This window comes from Dreissena polymorpha, chromosome 13 (genome assembly GCF_020536995.1).
Source record: "Dreissena polymorpha isolate Duluth1 chromosome 13, UMN_Dpol_1.0, whole genome shotgun sequence".
Taxonomy (NCBI): domain Eukaryota; kingdom Metazoa; phylum Mollusca; class Bivalvia; order Myida; family Dreissenidae; genus Dreissena; species Dreissena polymorpha.
The window spans coordinates 21,629,361-21,651,872 of NC_068367.1; the positions used below are offsets into that span (position 1 = coordinate 21,629,361).

Genomic DNA, 22,512 nt, shown 5'->3' on the forward strand with positions numbered 1-22,512 from the left:
TGAGTGTTTTAATTCCAGCTATCGAGGTTGAGTTAAAGTGTGCTCCTCTTGTTTTAATCTTTAAAACTTAAAAATGCTAGTATTTAACGACCGTGTCCATGGTAAATTTAACTTATAAATTTTAAATTTATAAAGGCTCCGATATTACAAAAAATGAGGCTTCGGCTGCGTCAGGAAGGGATAACAACAATTATAGCACGTGGTCCCATCATAAAGGCAAGGAAACGCTTGCCTTTGGCCAACTTGAGACACGCTACAAAAACTCGTGCTCAAAAAAATTCACGAAAAATACACACAATGTGAAACACGAATGTCATTCAATTGAAACGTTCCTTACAAAGTAATTGCATTTGATCCGGTTTAATGGAACTCACAACCTCACATTTATTATTTACAAAATCAAATTAACTCCCTTGCAATGCTAATCAAATAGGAATAAAGTAAAATACATTTTAATAAAATCTACTTTTTTTACTGATCAGTAATTGAACGTTTACCAGAGCTGTGTTCGCTTTAATACATTTTACCAATATATACTTTGTAGATGATTGGATGTACCTTCGTATAAACGTCCGGTATGTCAAGAATAGTATCATTAGTTGGACAGGTTCTTTTATCATCTTCTGAGCAGTGTATCGGGGCTATGAAGTCGAACCGAAACTCAACCTACGTAAACAACATTTCATTTTATAAATTACTGCTGTTTAGCCACGACTATTCTATGGGAAAGAAAGAAGGAGACACACTTTGTTAGGCACTTCGCTATTGTTTTTTTGTACAAACATGCAAATATTAATCAATATAATTTATTAAGACTATTGTTTTGCACCATGTTTCAAATGTTTAATTACATCTAAAAAAATCATGGTTTCGCATGAAAGCTGTAAAATTTCGTTTGAAAAATACTTATCACATAATGTTTATATTTAGACCTGTGCTAAACCACACATATCGTAAAAAAGTGAATTCAGTATACAGAGCAGTCAGTCGTACCGGTTATACATAACCCGTTATACATTAAATCATAAATACATTGTTTTTTAATTGTTTACCGTTTTGATGACCGAAAGCCCGTTGTAATATTTGGTAGCGTAAGGTTCGCTTTGTCGATCAGTATTCCGAAGCTCCTGAAAGCCACCGCTTGTAGACCGAAATTGAACTGTGAGCCTAAAAGCAAATACATAATACAGTTACCTCTGTAAAATAAATTAAATTCTTCGAAAATTCATTTCGATAATGCGACAGTCACTTTCTTAGTTTGTCAGTCTGAATGTGCAATGTGCATACATTTTCAAAATACATGTAGAACATTACAAAAGTAAATGTTCAACAATTTTGTAAATAAGTTAAGTATCTAGATGCAAATATAAAAGCCAATTGTGCAAAAAATATGTACTACAGCACCACTTGTTTCACTTATTAACGTTACACAATTACCAATCTCCGTGTTCAATAAGAGTCACAAACTGGTCATCATCGATGACGCAGGTAGCGGACTCCTCCTTTGGGCTGTTTCTAGCCACGCCTTGACACGCATATTCCTTAAACGAGCCAGAATCGCGCACTGATCCTTAAAACGCAACAACAAAAAAATTAAAAAGCGTTACAGAATACAGATTTCGACCCATAACGTTCACAAATTATACAATAACGATGTAAGAGTATATCAAAAATGCTATTTGGCTTTGAAAGCAATAAAACCTATCTAAAAATATCTTAATTTTCCCAGAAGTAAATATATTAATACTAAACTGTTCATTTCCAGCCGCATACAAGTTGTTTGTTTAATTATTGCATAGGTTGATTAAACGAAATCTTGATAGAAAAATGATTATGTTTTTTAACATACCTCTTCGCGGAATTTTGCTGACATTAGCAGTGATGATATTCTGTACAATTCCGATTTTATTTTCGTGAACGTAATTAGGGCGATTTGGAAGGTTGTCAATGCCATCAAACAATGCCTTCATTTCGAACTTGAGGTTGTTAAACTCCCGCTGGTTGCTATCAACGATACTTATTATTAAGTAAACAGTAACATGAATTATCACAACCAAATGAGCTACGACTTGATTATTTATTACAAAAACAATCAGCATTTTAGACATTAATACTGGCTTAGAAACACGGTTCAAATGAAATGTGTAAAGAAAAAATAAGGTGTATATATTTTATGATGAAACTGTTAATATTTGGTCTGATCATTTGTCTGTTTTCGGAGCAATTTTCGATTTTCAGAATTATAGGGATATGTCTAGATTATGCAAACACTGCTTTTTTTCAAATAATGTAAAAGTTGTTAGTCAAAGCAGCGTCTTCTGCCCTTTCTTCAAACTGCTCCTTAAAGATTGAATATCAATAAGGGTTTTACTAATAAGCAAACTTGTCAGGTTTCTTAATAATTATATAATATCCCAATACGAAATGTTCTAGTTTATATTCATTTATGATAACGTCTTAGTTGAGTCTTAGTTTGTTATGTCATAAGTTAAGAAAACAAGCAATTCGTTGACATTTCTAAAGCAGTAGCTTTACATTGATGCTTCCAAACAGCCACCACTATAAAACAGGCACAGGATAAAATATTTTCGGAAAGTGGATTAGGATTATAGTATTGCATTATATAATACGCTGAATTTCTTTTGAAAATGTAACGTTTTCAGGATAGCTGTTTATTCTATACAACCGGTCTTGATTCTCAAATATAACATAGATTTATCAAATTACAGCCCCTTCAATCAAAATGTAAAACATTATTTTGTTTTAGACCGACCTCCAGACTAATGACGAGTTCACATCCAAAATCTCCAACACAAACATGAAATTTATTCTATTGTCGAATCGACGGATGTTTTTGATGCTGACGTTCGATTGAACAATCTGAGGTTGAAGGCGTTTTTCGCTTTCAATGACTGAAAAAAAACAATACATGTTGAAAATGATATCGGAGCGAACTCAAAGTGTAACTAATACGAGACGCAAAAAGTACACGTCTCATATCCACGTGAAATACAATTAAATCATGCCATTTGAAACTTACAAGAAGTGTATTATACCATGAAACTTTACAAGATGCAAATGTATCCTATTAACAGAAAATATTAGATAGAATGAAAGCGATCGTATAAACTATAGCTTTTACTGTCGCTATTTTTACATCACACTCGGGGGTTTTCAAAAAATTAAGAAACTGTTTTTGTCAACTACGGAAGAACAAAATTTCAAAAAATGCGATATTTGATAATTATTAATGGAACAGGGCGGAAATAATATGATAAATAGAGTATTATGCGAGTGTTGGATAAAGATCAAGTTTACCATGCTCGGCTCGAACCAGGGTAGCGCTCGGCAAGCCTTGCGATACCATGGTTCTAAGCCTCGCATGATAAACTTGATCTTTATATAAAACTCACATTCTCTATATATCAGCGCAATGATGTATGTGAGAAATATGTTGAAAGATCGAAACTTTTTAAAAGTGATAGTGCATTCATGGCAGCAGACGTTTACACTGAAATTGGTATTGGTACGTCAATGGAAGACTCCGGTGTCTTATATGGGCTGAACTCGACACTTTTTCTATGTTTTCATAATTATACAAGGAGAATAATTTTACAGTTCGTGCATCCGTTGGAGGTGCTGTTCAACGAAAATCCTTCTGAACACCTGCACGAGACGTCATCAAGGCATTCTCCGGGGTAGCACGGTCTCGCATAGGAACAAGTCACTGCAATAAAAAATAGATGTTTGCAAAACATGACCATTCACAACTTTTATTCAAGCCAGAAAATATGCAATTCTATTAGATTGTTTAAGGGAATAGAACTATGACCTTGACCCTTTAATCTCTTGTAGTTGCCATTCATCTGTCTAGGTTATGAAAGTAAACAGCATCCCTAAAAGTGATCAGCATGCAATTATTCGATTATGATAGAAAAATATCGTGCGAGCAAAGATGCTCATCTTATAAGCCTTTGTGATATTGACGTCTGAACGTAATACTAAATGGCATCTTCTATTTATCCGAGATTTCCAGAGTACCAATCAAACAAATCACCTTTTCCAATACTCTTTTAAAATCATTATCACGGTAAACAAGCTACACTTCTTGTGACCTTAACCTTTGACAATTCGACGCAGTAGTGGTCTGTTTGTTTTTCCAAGTCGCCAGCATACCCTTTTACATCACCAGAGGTCAAAATTGTCGTGAGTAATTATAAACTATCTTTAATTTTAATTTCACCTGTTATCATGACAGGTGAAAAATCAAATAGTGGTTTTAATTGCCTCACAAGTTCCCAAACCACCCGTTTGTATGATTTAAGGTCTCATCCGATTAAGATAACTAGTGGAATCTTACCTTTTTAAGGGCCGATAGACCGATAGCATGCAGCCCGACCGACAAAAAGCAAAATACGATTGTGTTTTCCAAATAGCAATATCATTGGCAAGAAATCAACTTACTTTTCGGTCAAAATTAGCAAAATCATCGGGCAATAGTACACCCGTTCATAAAGAAACACACACTTGCACCTTGAACATAACAACTATTGATTGCGATTAATTACAAGTAATAATGTGTGTATATACTTTGCATACAATGACGTATAATGCATATTAACAGTCTTTTTTGTTTACTATTAAGAAATATTTTATTTAATCAATAACATTTCTGATGCCTTTAAAGGTAACTTTAAACACGTATTTACATTTCCGGCAATAAGGCCCTTGTGAAGTAGAAGGACAGCTGCACTGGTTTGGGCTAGTACAAGTCCCGCCGTTGGCGCAGTCTGGGCTGCAGATAGCTGAATTCATAATCAGATAATCAGCTTTGATAGACCGGCTATAGAAAATCTCGTTTTTTATCTGGTTTATGTGTGTACAAAACAAAAACATATTAAAAACGCGTAGCTGCACAGAGCAATTTCTTCAAATGATACAGGAGGCCAGAAAAGTCGCCTAATGTTTTAGTGATATAGTCTGGCACGAATTAGGGTATCAGCACCACAAAATAATAGAATATATCAAGGAATTATTTGCAAAATAGTGTTGAGGTTTTTCCCTCCAAATAATAATTGTAGAATTGTTATTAGAGATCAGTATGTCCCGGTCAGTATTGTTTTCCCTCTGGTATATTTTAAGGTGTAAGCGGTGCATTGTGTCGTTAAATTTTATCACTTACGACGATTGCAATTCTGGTCACCATTGTGAAACCACCCTGCACTACATCTGTATTCGTAGGTATAATATGTCTCCCAGTAGTGCCGAAAATACGAACATCCCCTTTGAAAATAAGTGCATAGTTAAATTTAACGACACTTTCAAAAACAAAACAAGATAGTATACATGTCAATAACATTTGTTACAACATATGGTGTATGCTGTTTGCAGGTCTTTTTCTGCGTCATTCTCGTTGGTGTTACACAATTGTATTTTTAATTTCTCTTTGTAAAGTCAATCTTTCAAATACAATAACAGGAAACAGTTTTGATAAAATAATATCTCAGAAAGGCTACTTACCACCACCAGTACCAACAAATACAGTAGCTGTTAAGTCGTTCTCGTCTCACAAGATACGTCTCGTAGTGACTGAAATCATGCCGTAGAGTAACATGACTGAACATGAATGTTTTGTATTCGCGCATTAGTCTGTGTTAATAGTAGTTTCAGTGTGGTTGCATTGTTTTATCCAATACGTTGCATACTGGTTTAACGTCCTGATTCCAATAATATATGAGCTCACATGAGCGTTGTGGGACGTTTATCTCCTTCTTCCAACGTCGTGTATTGCCATGTATTAATTAGAAATCACTCTAGAGGCTACGCGTTTGCTCAATCTGTACCCAGCTTCGCCAGAATATTCATTTAAACCATATATATGACTAATCTGAATTTGAGCCAAGCGAGGTCAAAAACAAATTCCCTGGGTAATATTTTAGAAAAACCGTGAAACCGTAATGGGGGCCAAATGCATTAGTTAATATTGATGGAAATTGGTCACAGAAATATGAACAAGTTTAGACAACATCTTTATTTGATCAGGCGCTAGGTCACTAAGCAAAAAAAAAAACAAAGTTAACTACAACCGAGGCGCAGCGCCCTCAATTTTTGTATGACGAACAATTTAGCAAATAGCAGTAACTAATAATCCACTTAAACCTGTGGTGGTTTTAATTTTGTTTGTAAATAAATGTGGTATCTTGTATTAGTATATTGCTGTAAAGGAACATGTCCTATTGTGTTTTTTTAGGAAGCATGCACTTTGCGTTGCCTTAAATTTGTAATATTCATCGCTAAACAACAACGAAATGTATCGCGCGACACAAAATGTCATTACACTGTTCCTGATGAATGTGTTATTATTGCTCTGTTAAATATTTCACCAAGTACAGAGTAATTAAATTAAAAACCTACTCTCCTTTTTTATTTTGAGTTTAAACTTTATACCCCAAAGTTTGCAATGACTGTTCCGATGTTTTGACGCAGCCTTAACCATGATTAAGTTCGTAGCGTGTGTGGGAGCGGTTGCGTGTGAAGTTATTAGTCATTTGCCTTAAATAAAGACTAGACTACAAAAGTCATCATTCCGAATTTTCTCACATAAATCTTACTGCATAGACGCATACATATTCAGGCGGAATTTCTATAAACGGCCTTGCTGTTCTTTTGCTGACATGTTGACGACGCACATGAAACGGATGTGATGTATTTATCCCACCATGACAATACTGCTTGATTGACTGTTACCATAAGTCATGGAGTTATTGAGTACACAATATTGGATAAGATTTTCTGCTTGGTAAATAATATACCGCGAATGTTTTATTTGCCGTTCATTAGAAGCATCATTAAACAACATCGCGATTAAAGCCTAAATACACGCTTGAAAAAAATAGTTCTTAACAATGCAAACAGACCGATACATATCAGTGGTTGCATACAATTGGAGGTTTTGCGACTCGTTGTATAGTTTTATTTCAAACTTTACGTCTCAATAACATAAAAGATCGTATATTAAATGAAATTGTATATTTAAAAAATACGGTTGATTCTGATTGTTGTGGTATTAATCAGTAAATTTAAGTGAATATATCTGAACTCCCGCATTGGGTTCTTTAAAAAAAAGGAATATTCACATATGCATGCGTGTCAACGTATATAAGAACTTTGACATGCTAGTAGAATTGAACACAAAAACAATTTTATTAAATAAGCATCCCTGGTCTCTCGATACTTCTCATTCAAATGCGTTTTTTCACGAACGTTTAAACACTCGTTCTTCAGATTTAAAGTGTTTAACTGAAATTATACGAGTGACAAAACCTCCAATTGTATTGTATCCACTGATATTTATCGGTCTATTTGCATTGTAAAGAAAGTGTTTAAAAAACTTGTATTTATAAAATACAGTCAGGTGCCTAACTGTGAACTGTGTTTTGTGTGTTAACGCTGTGATCTCTGGTTGCATGCACTACTTCACCTGTTAGTTTTTCTGGTTTAATGTGCATGCCATTGACAACCAATGTTGTCGAAACAAAGCATATTGACATGTTGAATCTTGCGTTGATTTGTGACTTAATTTTATTCATTGTAAATGGCTAATATTTAAAGTGGATGGCATTTTGTTCACTTGAAGCGATCCGATTCTTTTCAGACATGAAACATCGACCTATTAGACCTAGGGCACTTAATTACTTTTTATAATCACGATATGAAATATTGATAATAATATATAAAACAATTTGTTTAACTCTGGTCTATCGTTATTACTTTAATTGCATCGAAAGAATCGAAAGCACTTTGTGTCAATCTCAACAATAAATAAATGGCATATATCTTATTATTTATAAAAATTAAGTTAAGCTGGTTAAAAAGATTTGAATTCACTATATATTGGATTTATTTATGTTCTGTCGAAATTGTTGCCGATCAATTACTAAAGCGCCTTTTATGGATACAACAGTGAGCGAACAATCTTCACATCGAACTCGTGATTTATAATTAAATCAACGACGTATTGACATACAATAGTCTTAAAACCATTAGATATGCATGTGAATTATGTAAATGGCAATGGGTATTCACCCTATTAAGTAAATATACTCTAACTTCCGAGTGGTTTTTTAACCAAAGCTTAGGGGCGTTTTGCTATGTTGACTTTCATGAACACACGCATGGGAAATGTTACCATTAAAACAAAACACTTTGGACCATCTTGAGAAATGTAAAACAACATCCTTAAATAAACAAGTAGCTTAATGTCTTTATTCCCGAGGCATTCAAATAAGTTTCAATTTTCAACAACAACCACTTCAAGATAAAGTGATCAACTTAAACGTATCAACCACCGACAATTCTCGCACGATTCAATTTAAGCAACAACTAAATGTCTCGCCCCTTAATGCGTTGTTAATACTTCATTTTTATTAACACTAATTTAACAAAACACTATGTGCAATGTTTGGGTTGTTCGTCAACTGATCTTTGGTAAATTAATAGGGAGTGTGACTATTCTGCATTTTTGCTTAAAGGCTAAAGTCAAGGATTTGAACGTCAACCATAAAACCACTATATGGTACAAACCAAGGTTTAATACAGTACACAAATGATTTCCGATGCAATGACTTATTTAGATTTCAACTTTTTATAAATTGCTTTGTACGAGTAAAATGAAAATAACAGCGCTAAGTACACATTTATAATTACGTTTTCTTTATAATTTTAACTAACGAAAGGTTGAGTGACAACATATACGGTATTTAAAGAATACTATTGAAGATGCTTAACAGTGAAAACGGAATATTTAAATGAAGTTTCACGCACATTTAAGATATAAGGACTTTGTAGCTTGATTGCTTTTAGGAGAACTGTGTACCCGATTGTTTATAAAGTATACTTTTACGCAATTCCGCAAATATCGTATAATCACTTGCAATCAAGCAATAACACAAAACGATAAACTTTTACTTCCTTATGGGATTCTTTAAAATCAAAAAAATATGGAAAATATGTATTCGGAAGTTGCTCTGACATAATCAACAGACACTCACTCGTAGGAAAGTGGCAACAGAAGAACATCTTTAAATCGGAAAGCTGTGGCAAATGTAAAACGCTTTACAGTTACGTATTGCATAGGTCACAGAAATATGAACAAGTTTAGACAACATCTTTATTTGATCAGGCGCTAGGTCACTTAGCAAAAAAACAAAGTTAACTACAACCGAGGCGCAGCGCCCTCAATTTTAGTATGACGAACAATTTAGCAAATAGCAGTAACTAATAATCCACCTAAACCTGTGGTGGTTTTAATTTTGTTTGTAAATAAATGTGGTATCTTGTATAAGTATATTGCTCTAAAGGAACATGGCCTATTGTGTTGTTGTTTCTTTTGGAAGCATGCACTTTGCGTTGCCTTAAATTTGTAATATTCATCGCTAAACAACAACGAAATGTATCGCGCGACACAAAATGTCCTTACACTGTTCCTGATGAATGTGTTATTATTGCTCTGTTAAATATTTCACCAAGTACAGAGTAATTAAATGAAAAACCTACACTCCTTTTATATTTTGAGTTTAAACTTTATACCCAAATGTTTGCATTAACTGTCACGATGTTTTGACGCAGCCTTAACCATGATTAAGTTTGTAGCGTGTGTGGGGGCGGTTGCGTGTGAAGTTATTAGTCATTTGCCTTAAATAAAGACTAGACTACAAAAGTCATCATTCCGAATTTTCTCACATAAATCGCATAGACGCATACATATTCAGGCGGAGTTTCTATAAACGGCCTTGCTGTTCCTATGCTGACATGTTGACGACGCACATGAAACGGATGTGATATATTTATCCCACCATGACAATACTGCTTGATTGACTGTTACCATAAGTCATGGAGTTATTGAGTACACAATATTGGATAAGATTTTCTGCTTGGTAAATAATATACCGCGAATGTTTTATTTGCCGAAGCATCATTAAACAACATCGCGATTAAAGCCTAAATACACGCTTGGAAAAAATATTTCTTAACAATGCAAATATACCGATACATATCAGTGGTTGCATACAATTGGAGGTTTTGCCACTCGTTGTATAGTTTTATTTCAAACTTTACGTCTCAATAACATAAAAGATCGTATATTAAATGAAATTGTATATTTAAAAAATACGGTTGATTCTGATTGTTGTGGTATTAATCAGTAAATTTAAGTGAATATATCTGAACTCCCGCATTGGGTTCTTTAAAAAAAAAGGAATTTTCACATATTCATGCGTGTCAACGTATATAAGAACTTTGACATGCTGGTAGATATGAACACAAAAACGATTTTATTAAATAAGCATCCCTGGATACTTCTCATTCAAATGCGTTTTTTCACGAACGTTTAAACAATCGTTCTTCAGATTTAAAGTGTTTAACTGAAATTATACGAGTGACAAAACCTCCAATTGTATTGTATCCACTGATATTTATCGGTCTATTTGCATTGTAAAGAAAGAGTTTAAAAAACTTGTATTTATAAAATACAGTCAGCGGCCTAACTGTGAACTGTGTTTTGTGTGTTAACGATGTGATCTCTGGTTGCATGCCCTACTCCACCTGTTAGTTTTTCTGGTTTAATGTACATGCCATTGACAACCAATGTTGTCGAAACAAAGCATGTTGACATGCTGATTCTTGCGTTGATTTGTGACTTAATTTTATTCATCGTAAATGGCTAAGATTTAAAGTGGATGACATTTTGTTCAGTTAAAGCGATCCGATTCTTTTAAGACATGAAACATTTACCCATTAGACCTAGGTCACTTAATTACTTTTTATAATCACGATATGAAATATTGATAATAATATATGAAACAATTTGTTTAACTCTGGTCTATCGTTATTACTATAATTGCATCGAAATGATCAAAAGCACTTTGTGTCAATATCAACAATAAATAAATGGTATATATCTTATTATTTATAAAAATTAAGTTAAGCTGGTTAAAAAGATTTGAATTCACTATATATTGGATTTATTTATGTGCTGTCGAAATTGTTGCCGATCAATTACTAAAGCGCCTTTTATGGATACAACAGTGAGCGAAAAATCTTCACATCGATCTCGTGATTTATAATTAAATCAACGACGTATTGACATACAATAGTCTTAAAACCATTAGATATGCATGTGAATTATGTAAATGGCAATGGGTATTCTCCCTATTAAGTAAATATACTCTAACTTCCGCGTGGTTTCTTTAACCAAAGCTTAGGGGCGTTTTGCTATGTTGACTTACACGAACACACGCATGGGAAATGTTACCATTAAAACAAAACAATTTGGCCCATCTTGAGAAATGTAAAGCAACATCCTTAAATAAACAATTAGCTTTATGTCTTTATTTCCGAGGCATTCAAATAAGTTTCAATTTTCAACAACAACCTCAAGATAAAGTGATCAACTTAAACGTATCAACCACCGACAATTCTCGCACGATTCAATTTAAGCAACAACTAAATGTCTCGCCCATAAATGCGTTGTTTATACTTTAAGTTTTTTATAACAAAACACTATGTGCAATGTTTGGGTTGTTCGTCATCTGATCGTTGGTAAACTCATAGGGAATGTGACTATTCTGCATTTTTGCTTAAAGGCTAAAGTCAAGGATTTGAACGTCACCCATAAAACCACTATATGGTACAAACCAAGGTTAAATACAATACACAAATGATTTCCGATGCAATGACTTATTTAGATTTCAACTTTTTATAAATTGCTTTGTATTAAAAAAATGAATTGTTGACGTCCTTTAACTTACTTATTAAAGTATAAGGATTTAGAAGCATCAGTAAATTTTTTATCGCATTCAAAGACTTCAGCGTTTGATGCATGATGAATAGAAGTGGCACACGTATCAGCTAAATCCCGTTTTCACCCTTTTTCATAATGTAAGAGGATGTAATTGAATATCCTGATCATAGTTATCTAGCTCAGGAAGAACAAGTTATACAGTTAAATGCTCATTTGCGTATAGTAGATTTCTCTGCATGATACTTGTATTGTATGTACTGTAATAAACATCAAGCACGTTGTAACAAGAAAATTCTTAATATTATTGAACGAAAAGCTACTTAACTGTAGCTCATTTCTTATAATATTCTTATACCCTGGTTTGGAACTATTTAAGACAACGGTGGCATAATATAAATACGTATTTTGATATGTCTTTATTAAATATTTAGCAATGTGGCCTGTTCTGCATTGAGAAAATGGATATGACTGGTAGAAAGATGACATACAGTGGATGAAACATACACTTACCCACTAAATATGAAAGCAATCGACTTCCCTTTCTAAGTTTATGTATCATTATAGACCTATGGGGCGTGAATAAACTTAGTTGATGACCATAATAAATTGTTAAACAAGATAACTATTGATGCAAAGCATCAAAGGGCGTGGGGAATTTCTGTGTAAAAGGCACTCAATGAAGTTACATGGAATGAATCTTTTTCTTCTGTAAATATTAATATATTGGCCGATCATTTTTTTTTAAATAGAAAAAGATACTGGTATAACCATTATCTATGATTTAGTGTTATAACCCCCCGAATAACCATTAACTATGATGTTGTGTTATAAACCCCAAATAACCATTATCTATGATTTTGTGTTGTAACACCCAAATATTTAATAGTTCATTTTATTTACATTGGTTTCTTTTTTTACTGGCATCCGTGTGCAGCATTCATTATTGGAACAGAACTGGGTAGGTTTTAAAAAATCTGCTTCATCTTGTAAGCGTAATTTCATATTTTTCTCATCTTCAAAGGGAGATGATTATGAACTAATTCTTACGTTGCTCATTTACGATAGGGATTGAGTACTCGTTGATATGAAAACACTTTACAAGTTTTAATGTGTTTACAACCCCCACCCTCTCACACATATATTTCATGGGCATAATAAAAACAAAAAATGGTTACAATAAAACAACATATTTCTTTAAACTAAAATGTCTACATCAAAACAAAAAGTTAACATAGAACACAAATAAAATAATTTTATTCTACTGGGGCTTGAACCTTGGGCCTCTCGCATGTGAAGCGAGCGTGTAACCACTACACTACGGAACCGCTTGAAAAATCAACTTCTAACTAAGATATTAATAAGTGACTGTAGTGTAACGGTTATCACTAAAGCAATAAACCGTGAAATCGCTGTCGTCTTGTGAAATTGAAGAAAATACGCGTTAACCAAAACTCGAACAGCAAAAGTCTGCGCTATTGTTACAAAAACACACAATAAATATATTTTGATTATGTTTTGTGTTTATAAAAAACCAGAAAGTTTCACCGGTTCGCGTATTTATCAGTCCCTGTGATCTTTTATAATTGCCCAGTCCCTGTGATCAGTTATTAATTAAAAGAATTAGCTTTGAATTATTGGCAAAACATGACAACAAAATATATACATTGATCCGTAAGAATAACTTCTTCTCCCATAAGCGAAAAAAAAGTATTACAAAAGAGTCGCCCCACTTCAATATCAATAACACATACCAAACCTCATGGTATTGCGTGTTGAGATAATATGTTTTAAGTATTTATTAATTTTAATAAGAAAACAAATTAACCCGATATAAAACCTCTGTACCGCGCGGTTTAGTGAGAGTATTCCACATGTCTTTTCTTAAAACATGATTATCCCCTTGTCCTTATAAATCTTTTAAACAATATTCATAGACGACCATTTAATGAATACACCTGTTAAGTTTCGACAATTTTGGCAGTACATTTATTTGCCTTATTATCGTAGAAGTAGCTGCAGCAAATATTGAAATATTGATCAAGAATCGGTATTCAACTTAAGCTGTTTCACCAGCATAACTATTGGAGGTATTTACATATAAAAGAACCTCAAGATAATAAAACTAGAATGCACGCATTATTAAGTATAGATCGATGCTACTGAAGCAGTCAATGAACACCGTTTTTAGCGTTCATTATAGCATACATCAATTAAAGCACCGGTTTCAAAGTAACTCTTTAAAATAAGCATTGAGAAATCCCATTAACGATAAATGATTTGAAAAAAACAACAAACGGATGAAATATATATAAAACTTGTGGAATTTTTAAATGAAATATATACTCACGTAAATCAGATTTATATTTTAATTAATATACAGGTATAGAAATCTATTTCGTTTTATATATATTTCTTTTTCGTTATAATTTGGCGGGATTAAACGGTTATAGTTTCTGCTTTATATGTTTTCCTTGATCGTGGTCGTTTAATCCTAGCTTAGATTTGTAACTTTGGACGTAGCAGGCTCTCAGACTTGTGTATATTTACTGTACATCTGTCAAAATATACCTTAAACTTTACAAATGCTCTACATCGTCGTTGACAATATTCACACACGAAAAACTCTTCTTCTCCCTATTTAAGTCGACATTGTTTTGAAAACAGGTATCAATTGATGTAATGGTAATCGCATTATTCATCTTAGCGTGTAAAATTGTGTAAGGTAGATTTTAATGAGCTTTTAAAACTGTTTGTGATCATTCAAGCTAGACCTAACACTTAATTTCATACGTTACCTTAGTAAAGAACTTTCCAATTTCACTTCTTGGTAAAATTAAAATAACAGCGCAAAGTACAAATTTATAAATACGTTTTCTTTATTATTTTTACAAACGAAAGGTTGAATGACAAAATATACGGTATTTAAAGAATACTATTGAAGATATGCTTAACAGTGAAAACGGAACATTTGAATGAAGACACTCACTCGTAGGAAAGTGGCAACAGAAGAACATCTTTGATTCGGAAAACTGTGACAAATGTAAAACGCTTTTCTACAGTAACATATCGCATGAACTCTACATTTTATATTTATTCAAAAAGGCGTATCCACGTACTTTTCAACACCAGTTATTTTGATATAGAGCTTACCGACTGGATTTCCACCCATACGACAATGAAATTGAAGGAAACTCCGTTTTATTAAATTACAGTACCTCACTGTTATTACAGTGAAAAACAGTGCATAACGTGATAGCCGTTGGTTTTATCCATTGACGACTATACTTTGAACGTGATAGTATTTGTCCAGTTTGGCTTCATTCTTTAAGAGACCAAATGAACCATTTATATCTGACGACATATGCTTACAAAGGCATTGTTTTATCAGCAATGCCTTATTTTCTTATATTTGAAATTTGAAGCGAATCAGGATGCATTGATTTTCAATCTACTTTAAGAGAGATCACACGTTACGAAGCAGACGTAAATTGTATACTAAATTAGTTTGTGAATTTTCATATATGCCATCGAACATTGCATAACAGTCATTATTAAATTGTTTATTTGAAAAAAAGTTTATTGTGTGATCAAAAATGTTGAAACAATACATTCTTTAAGAGTATATTTCAATACAGCTTTTGGGTTACTTTATTCATTCCCTTAATATACATGATTCATTCCCTTATTATTTGCACATGTAACTATATTCTTTTCAGATAAAAAATTGGGAACTAAGTGAAATGAACATGTTTTCTATTCTTCGGAAAACCGTAATATAAATGCCAATTATGAGGCGTACATCTTGGTCTATCAAATCTTATTATGCTGGTGTGTTCATCATTATTAAATTATACAGCAACATGCACGACTTGAAGTATAATTTTTTTTATAAGCAGTTGAACAATAATACCAGTTATGTCAATATTCCTCGAAACGTTTAACAAACAGACAGACAATAACATTATTTATATACAAAGCGTCGCGAAATTTGAAAAACAATTCGTCTAAAGATGTTCTTAAAATGGAGTATAACATTGTTCCGATCAGTTGCACAAGGTTTCCGTTAGGAAGAGGGGTATTTTGCATTGTAATGCTATATCTAACGCATGCGATCGGTAACTGCATAGAACAGTATAGTCTCTCTATGTCTCAAGTACCATTTGACCGTGTGTTTGTGTCGATTGGAGCGTGACAATACCATACAAACACGGAAACAACATCGTGTTTGGATCATTGTCACTGCTTCTTTAAAATTATGGATGTACAATTAAAGGTATTCGAATACTCTTAAAACACAGATCTATTCAACCTTCGAACACATTTGCACTTGTTACTGTGTTTGTAAACATAATTTTCTTTTACAGCTGGGGAAAAAAGCAAATAATTTGAATCTTGAATTTTCAAATTCTATAGGCAAAAGGCTTAAATGAAAATAATAAACATCATTTACCTTGAGTTTGAATAATAGGAGCACACTCTGTGTCGCAAGTTACTTTTATTATTTTTGCTCCGGATCATTTCCAGAGACAAAAAAAAGGTGACCGTTGCACGAATAAACTCACATTTAGTAGAGAATTAAAGCCAAAGACACAAGCGTAAAAATCTAAGTACAAGAAAATTCTGGACAGTTTTTAACTAACTTAAATAAAAATTTCCCAATGATTAACTGTCTCCAGGTAGCACAACGCAAACGTTTATAGTTTTTTATATTAAGAAGCTATAACGAACACGACGCATGTCTGCTTAAAAAAACTAACTCTATTTTTTTTGGCGAAGTAAGTGGGATTACTATTTAATCAACGTATAAATATAGTAATATACATATATCATAACGTTTCAAATTATGTAAGGTAGCTTTTGGTGAGTTTTTAAGTCATTGCGATCACTCGAGCAAGATTGAACAGTATTGCTTTCCAGCGGTACGGTCGTGCATAATTTGACTGCCTTATTTTGTTCAGATGTAAAATACTCGAACAGAATACTGTGTGACAGCTTAGATAAAAATCCGTTTCGAACTAAATCAATTATATTATTGTATCGACTATACTCAATGTATTTATTGTGTATTTCGTTTTTAAGTAATAATACTTATTTAAAATAACGTGGTCTTATTTTTAAAGACTTAAACTTGACTTAATTATGTAAAGAAAACAATATGTCGATATTCTAATGCATGTTGACAGTTCCTTTAATATAGCAATATGTTATTACTCATACTGTCAAGCTAAAGCGTGCAAACTGCTTATATGTGAATGATTTGGCAGACACATTTTACATGGGAGTGCAGTGTTTAATTTAAAAAAAGGGCGTGCTAATGCTTGCAAGCATGTGAATGTCACGTTTATATAACTTACACAACTACATGTGCATATAACAACTTTTAATAATATTTGTTATGAATGCATTATAATTTAAATCAGTGTTAAATAAACATGGAATAATATGCAAAATTGCACACACAAAAAGAATTATAAGAGACAGATAAAGATTGTTTATACTTATATATTGGGGCGATAAGATATTTACTGAAAGACAGGATATTGCTAGTAATAGGGCATGTTGGGTTGCAATTAAAATTCCAGTGTCCAGGTCGTAATTAAGTCATATGTATACATTAAAAGAAATCCAGTAAAAACGATAAAAAGTATATTACAAACATCGTCATTCTACGATGTATTAAACATCATAATTATTATGCAAAAGGAATTTCGTCTTACCCTTGCCAGGCGTCCGTTGGTACCACAAACAACCAGACCACCAGGATCGTGAAACACGCGATATATCGCACCATAACTACCTGCAAGCCAATATGAAACCAGTGAATTTTCAAAGAACTGTCTCCTTACTGATGGAATACGTTAAAACGCGTTCAATAATCAAATTTCAAGCTGGCAAAATACGACTTCAGTCATCCAGGTATTTTCGTCGTACTGTTCCGCTGGCTGAGCGGGGTTTGCTGATTTATAGATCAAAACAAGGAAGTTTAAAACTGTGCAGCATAGACAGGGGGATTTAAGCAAGCAGGAATTTCAAAATGCATCTTGATTTTATGTAGCTTACATTTGTCTTCATACTCTGTATGTTGAGCTTAGTTCTAGCAAAGTTATTTTTGTCGTTGTTTTACATTCTGTAATGTGTCGTATCATATTCTTTCAATTTGTTTGATTATATTTCTTACAAAACGTTCATTTATTTGACGCATATGTTTGCATAGCAACCAAATATTTAAATTGGGTTTGTTTAACAGGCTGGGTGTAAAACAATTATATGTATTTGACCCGCACTCTGTGAAAAGGGGGTTTAATACATGTGTGTAAAGTGTCGTCAAGGATTAGATTGTGCAGTCGGCACAGGTTAATTGGGACGACACTTTCCGCCACAACTTGATTTTTGCTAAAAAGACATTTCTTGAAACGAAACATATCATAAAAGCGGAAAGTGTCGTCCCTTTTAGCCTGTGCGGACTGCACAGGCTTATCTGGGACGACACTTTATCCACATGCAGTAAACCCCCTTTTCACAGAGCGCGACTCAAATATATTTAAATGTTTATGGTAACTTAGTAAGCAAACACTTTCTTAAATAGCTTAAACTAATACGTAAGACAAATTTAGCTTTGATCTTGTTAAAACATAAATGATGCGATGTTTAATAATAGAATACAGAAAAGACGATGCGTGTTGCCTTGTAGAAATTAATCTAGAATTTCCTACAGCCACTTAAATACTATACCATATGAGAATGCAATATAAATTACAAAATATTGCAAAAACAGGTATTTAAGGATTAAGAAGGATATGTGTCACTATTTAAAATATTTAAAAGCTAGGATAGAATTGCATACACTTTTATACAAAACTTCATCTTAAATTTTGATTAACCGTTTTCAATATTGTTTTGCTGCATCTGCATCGCACCAGTTTTACTGCGTGCAAAACAGAAATCGCGATAATTGTCCTTCTAATGCCTCAGTCACAAATAGTCCGGTCGTCGGCCGATGTGTCCGATCTTCAGGCATCGGGAAGACTGGACATGTCGGAGCCGCCCGCCGTCCGATGATAGACACAGGTTAATACCTCAGTTACAAATAGAGACTGATCAACGTCCAATCAGCGGACGACGTATTTTACCGATCATCGGGCTGGCGCCCGGTCGATGATCGCACGGTCACCGGGTCATTTTGTAGCATCGGGCGGCATTCGGAGTAATTTTAAGTCTCATTTAAAATTGTACTCGACGTCCGGCCCGGGAAGGAATCGAGTTGAGATCGAAAGAACAGCGGATGATCAACGTACGGGCGATCGCCCGACATGGGATTCGTTGTACGTGTATCATGACGACCTCCGTTTGGCGTCCGCCAGTTATCGTGCGAAGGCCCTCCGGCCATCAGACGGTTGCCGGCCGGTGTTTATGTCCCTGGGAAATACCTTATTTTTTACCAAGAAATGTCCGCTCCATATGTGAATTTACAATGCCGTGGAATTATAGACACAACAACAATAAGAGTAAGTATGTTTACAAATAATGATATTAATGCTAGCTATGTGCAAATGATCGTGAGAATATGAGTCTTCGCAAGTCACTGTTGTGCATGAGTAATTTTTGTATTTTTTAATTTCATTTGTTTGGTGTTTTAAAGGAAATGAACTGACACAGATCAATCACTTGGCATATCTTAAACACGTATGTTTTCAAATGAACATTAAGTCTGTCCGTACTTTGATGCGCATGACAAGGTGAAAACACACTCAATTGATTAATGTAATTCTTCTGCTTTAACATCGGCATAGCAATAGTATATATGTCAAAAGTCCTTATTTCGTATGTCAATGCGGAAACACACTCAATGATTAAGGTTTGTCTCCTAATAAAAGCGGCATAGAAAAAGTATCAATGTTCAAAATAAAACCTGGTTTGTTTGTTTGCTTTCCTTATTTTTGGTTGCTTGTGTGTTTATTTTTTTCTTTTCGATCATCCCGCCCAAGCAGAAAATATATTTGTTAAATTAAGTGCATTTCTTAATTTGTAATAAAATATGTTATATTGATTTATAAGTGTTTTAATATCAATGTATTTTTACGATATTCATGATAAATTGTAATATGTAACCATTTTCTAACGCAAATTTTGTCTCGTTTAAATGTGAACATTTTTTTTTCAACAAGAATACAAATGCATGATACATGATACAGATACATGAGCAACGGCGTGAGAACTTATAAAAGGAAGGGAATATCCGCCGGTCCTTTCGTGTCAAAAGTGTAATGCGCGAAGTTGTAAACCGCTTAGTGCCTAATGTCTAATGCTTAATGCTTAACGACAAACTGCAATACGTCTCACGCTTGACTGCAACTCGAATACGAAACTAAACTAAATATTAAAACTTGTTTCTTTATTTTTTAATACTGTCCGTATATTTTTGGGCAATATTGTAAACCGCTTATGCTTAATGCTAAGCGATATACCGCAATACGCTTGACTTCAATTCGAATACGAAACTAAAATAATACTTGTCATTGGCGTCGCACTGGAGTGCGGCGACTAGTATGTAATGCGTTTTTTTTTCACTTATGAGAGAAGTTATTTTACGGATCAATGTATATATTTTAGTTTTAAGAATATCTTGTATAGAGGTGAATTTTTTTGTGTAAATTAGTGTAAATAAGTACTGCATTTGTGCTTATTACATTCATTACAACATTTATTGCCAATAATGCAAAGCTAAATGTACAAAAAAAAACTTAAAAAACCTACTACTATGAAGGAATGCACATAGTTAATGGTTTATTGTCTTTAACATGATTAAAGTAGCGTGTCTGTACCCAGGCTATATTCTTGTTTTACTTTTAGCAAATTACCCTTCAAGCAAGACAAAATTTGACCATTAACCCCCATGCTTTGAAAAGTGGGCGTATTTACCCCCATGGGTCAAAAATTATCTGTAACGCTGTAAAGGCACTGTGTTCATAGTTTGGTAAAATTACATTTTTTTGTAAAGATTTTTGGTTACAACCCCAGGACAGGCTCATTATTAAAAATATTGTGATAGTTATTATAAATATTAAAAGCTATTCCAAATATTACCTTTTTTTAAATAAATTCATTACTTTTAGTAACAAAACTTATGAAGAAGCATAGGTATATTAAAATTCTGAGCTATTTATATCAATGGTGAATTCTTTTCACAATCGATAATTTCAGTTGAACGACTTGTCAATAAGTAATGTGCTTGTTGTGCTGAAAATTGATTTTTCTTATAAGCAACGATCATATAAGGCGTCAGAATGAAACTTAAAGGGGAATTATAAAATTCATGAAATAAGCATTGTGTGAATTTAATTTTGTATTTCAGTTCGAGGTACAGTAATGCCTGATATTACTCAGATTGCTGCTGTGCATTTGAAGACGGGTTTTAAGTTCTTTACATATGAGATGACAACAGTGCCAATTTCTTCCGAAGCTTAGAAAGTGATTGGCATCTCTGTTGATGATCATGGCATAATGCGTGTAAATGGTGGAAGTGTTGATAGTGTATCAATTGAAACTTCTCTACATGATTGTATGATGTTGCTTGCAAAGTTTCCCAGAGCCATTTTTGTTGCTCATAATGGGCGCAGGTTTGATTTTCCAGTTTTGTTTAGTGCATTGCTGAACACACACTGTTTTGAAACGTTTCGCTATTGTGTAAGCAGTTTTGTTGACTCTTTGCCGGTTTTTTAAAATCGTTTCCTGGACAGTCACACAAACAGGAAGATCTAGTGAACGTGTTCTCCAGGCAACCTGCAACGCCCACAGTGCTCCTGATGATGTTGAAGCACTGGGATCTTTGCTTAAAACATGTAAAATTACTGACAATATGGCCCGCATCTTTACTGTTACTGCAATTCATAATTCAGTTTGTTTAAGTCATGAAAAGCCTTAAAGATAAAGAACATTAGATAGTCAGACGTGCTGTTGCATAGAGGAACTCTAAAGCGACCAACAGCTGAAAACATTTCGGGATATGGACTGGCCTTGTGTCATTTGAAAGCCATATTTTCTAGTTCCGGAGGGGATGACTTTAGGGATACTTTAATTGCTAAAATCAACGAGGGACTACCAAAAGTCACAAAGGCAAAAAAAATATTTTATCTGAAGTGGTCCCTAAAATCGATCAGTTTTTCAGTGACGAAAAGTGACAGAACGAGATAATATGGCTTTCAAATGACACGCGGCCAGTCAAAATCACGCAATGGCTTTATACTTATACTAAATGATGAACATCTAGTTGACATTAATCTGGCTGTTTTTATTAAAATATAAGTTGTATATTATTGTGCTACATGTTTAAAAAAACATGATAACTTATACATATTTATGCTACGTAATATTGGGACAACTTTGACATTTTGTGGTGAACTGTGCCTGAATTCATATGTTGCCTTTGACTTTAGGTGACCTTAAAATTGTTATTATTTGCTCGGCTGTTTTCGGAGAAAACTCCGAGGTATTGTCATAGCCTCTTCGTCGTCCGCCGTCCGACGTCCGCCGTCGTGCTCAAACCTTTACATTGGCTCTAAAATTAAAGTGATTCCACCTACAACTTTGAAATTTCATATGTACATGCACCTTGATAAGTTCTACACGCCACACCCGTTTTTGGGTCACTAGGTCAAATGTCAAATTCACTGTGACCTCTAATATAAAACATTAACTTTGCCTCTAACATCTTT

General features: G+C 33.7%; 1 protein-coding gene across 1 annotated transcript in view; it reads right to left on the reverse strand.

The window, feature by feature from the left end:
* LOC127855047 (uncharacterized) overlaps nucleotides 1-17,745 on the reverse strand; it is a gene marked incomplete in the record, with an annotated part of 514,210 nt that extends 496,465 nt beyond the window's left edge. The window contains 10 exon segments of the mRNA XM_052390386.1: nucleotides 559-666; nucleotides 1,053-1,167; nucleotides 1,438-1,570; nucleotides 1,850-2,004; nucleotides 2,774-2,912; nucleotides 3,617-3,727; nucleotides 4,710-4,805; nucleotides 5,183-5,283; nucleotides 5,521-5,589; nucleotides 17,518-17,745. Coding sequence (XP_052246346.1) covers nucleotides 559-666; nucleotides 1,053-1,167; nucleotides 1,438-1,570; nucleotides 1,850-2,004; nucleotides 2,774-2,912; nucleotides 3,617-3,727; nucleotides 4,710-4,805; nucleotides 5,183-5,283; nucleotides 5,521-5,589; nucleotides 17,518-17,591 — 1,101 coding nt within the window.
* Between the last annotated feature and the right edge of the window lie 4,767 nt (nucleotides 17,746-22,512).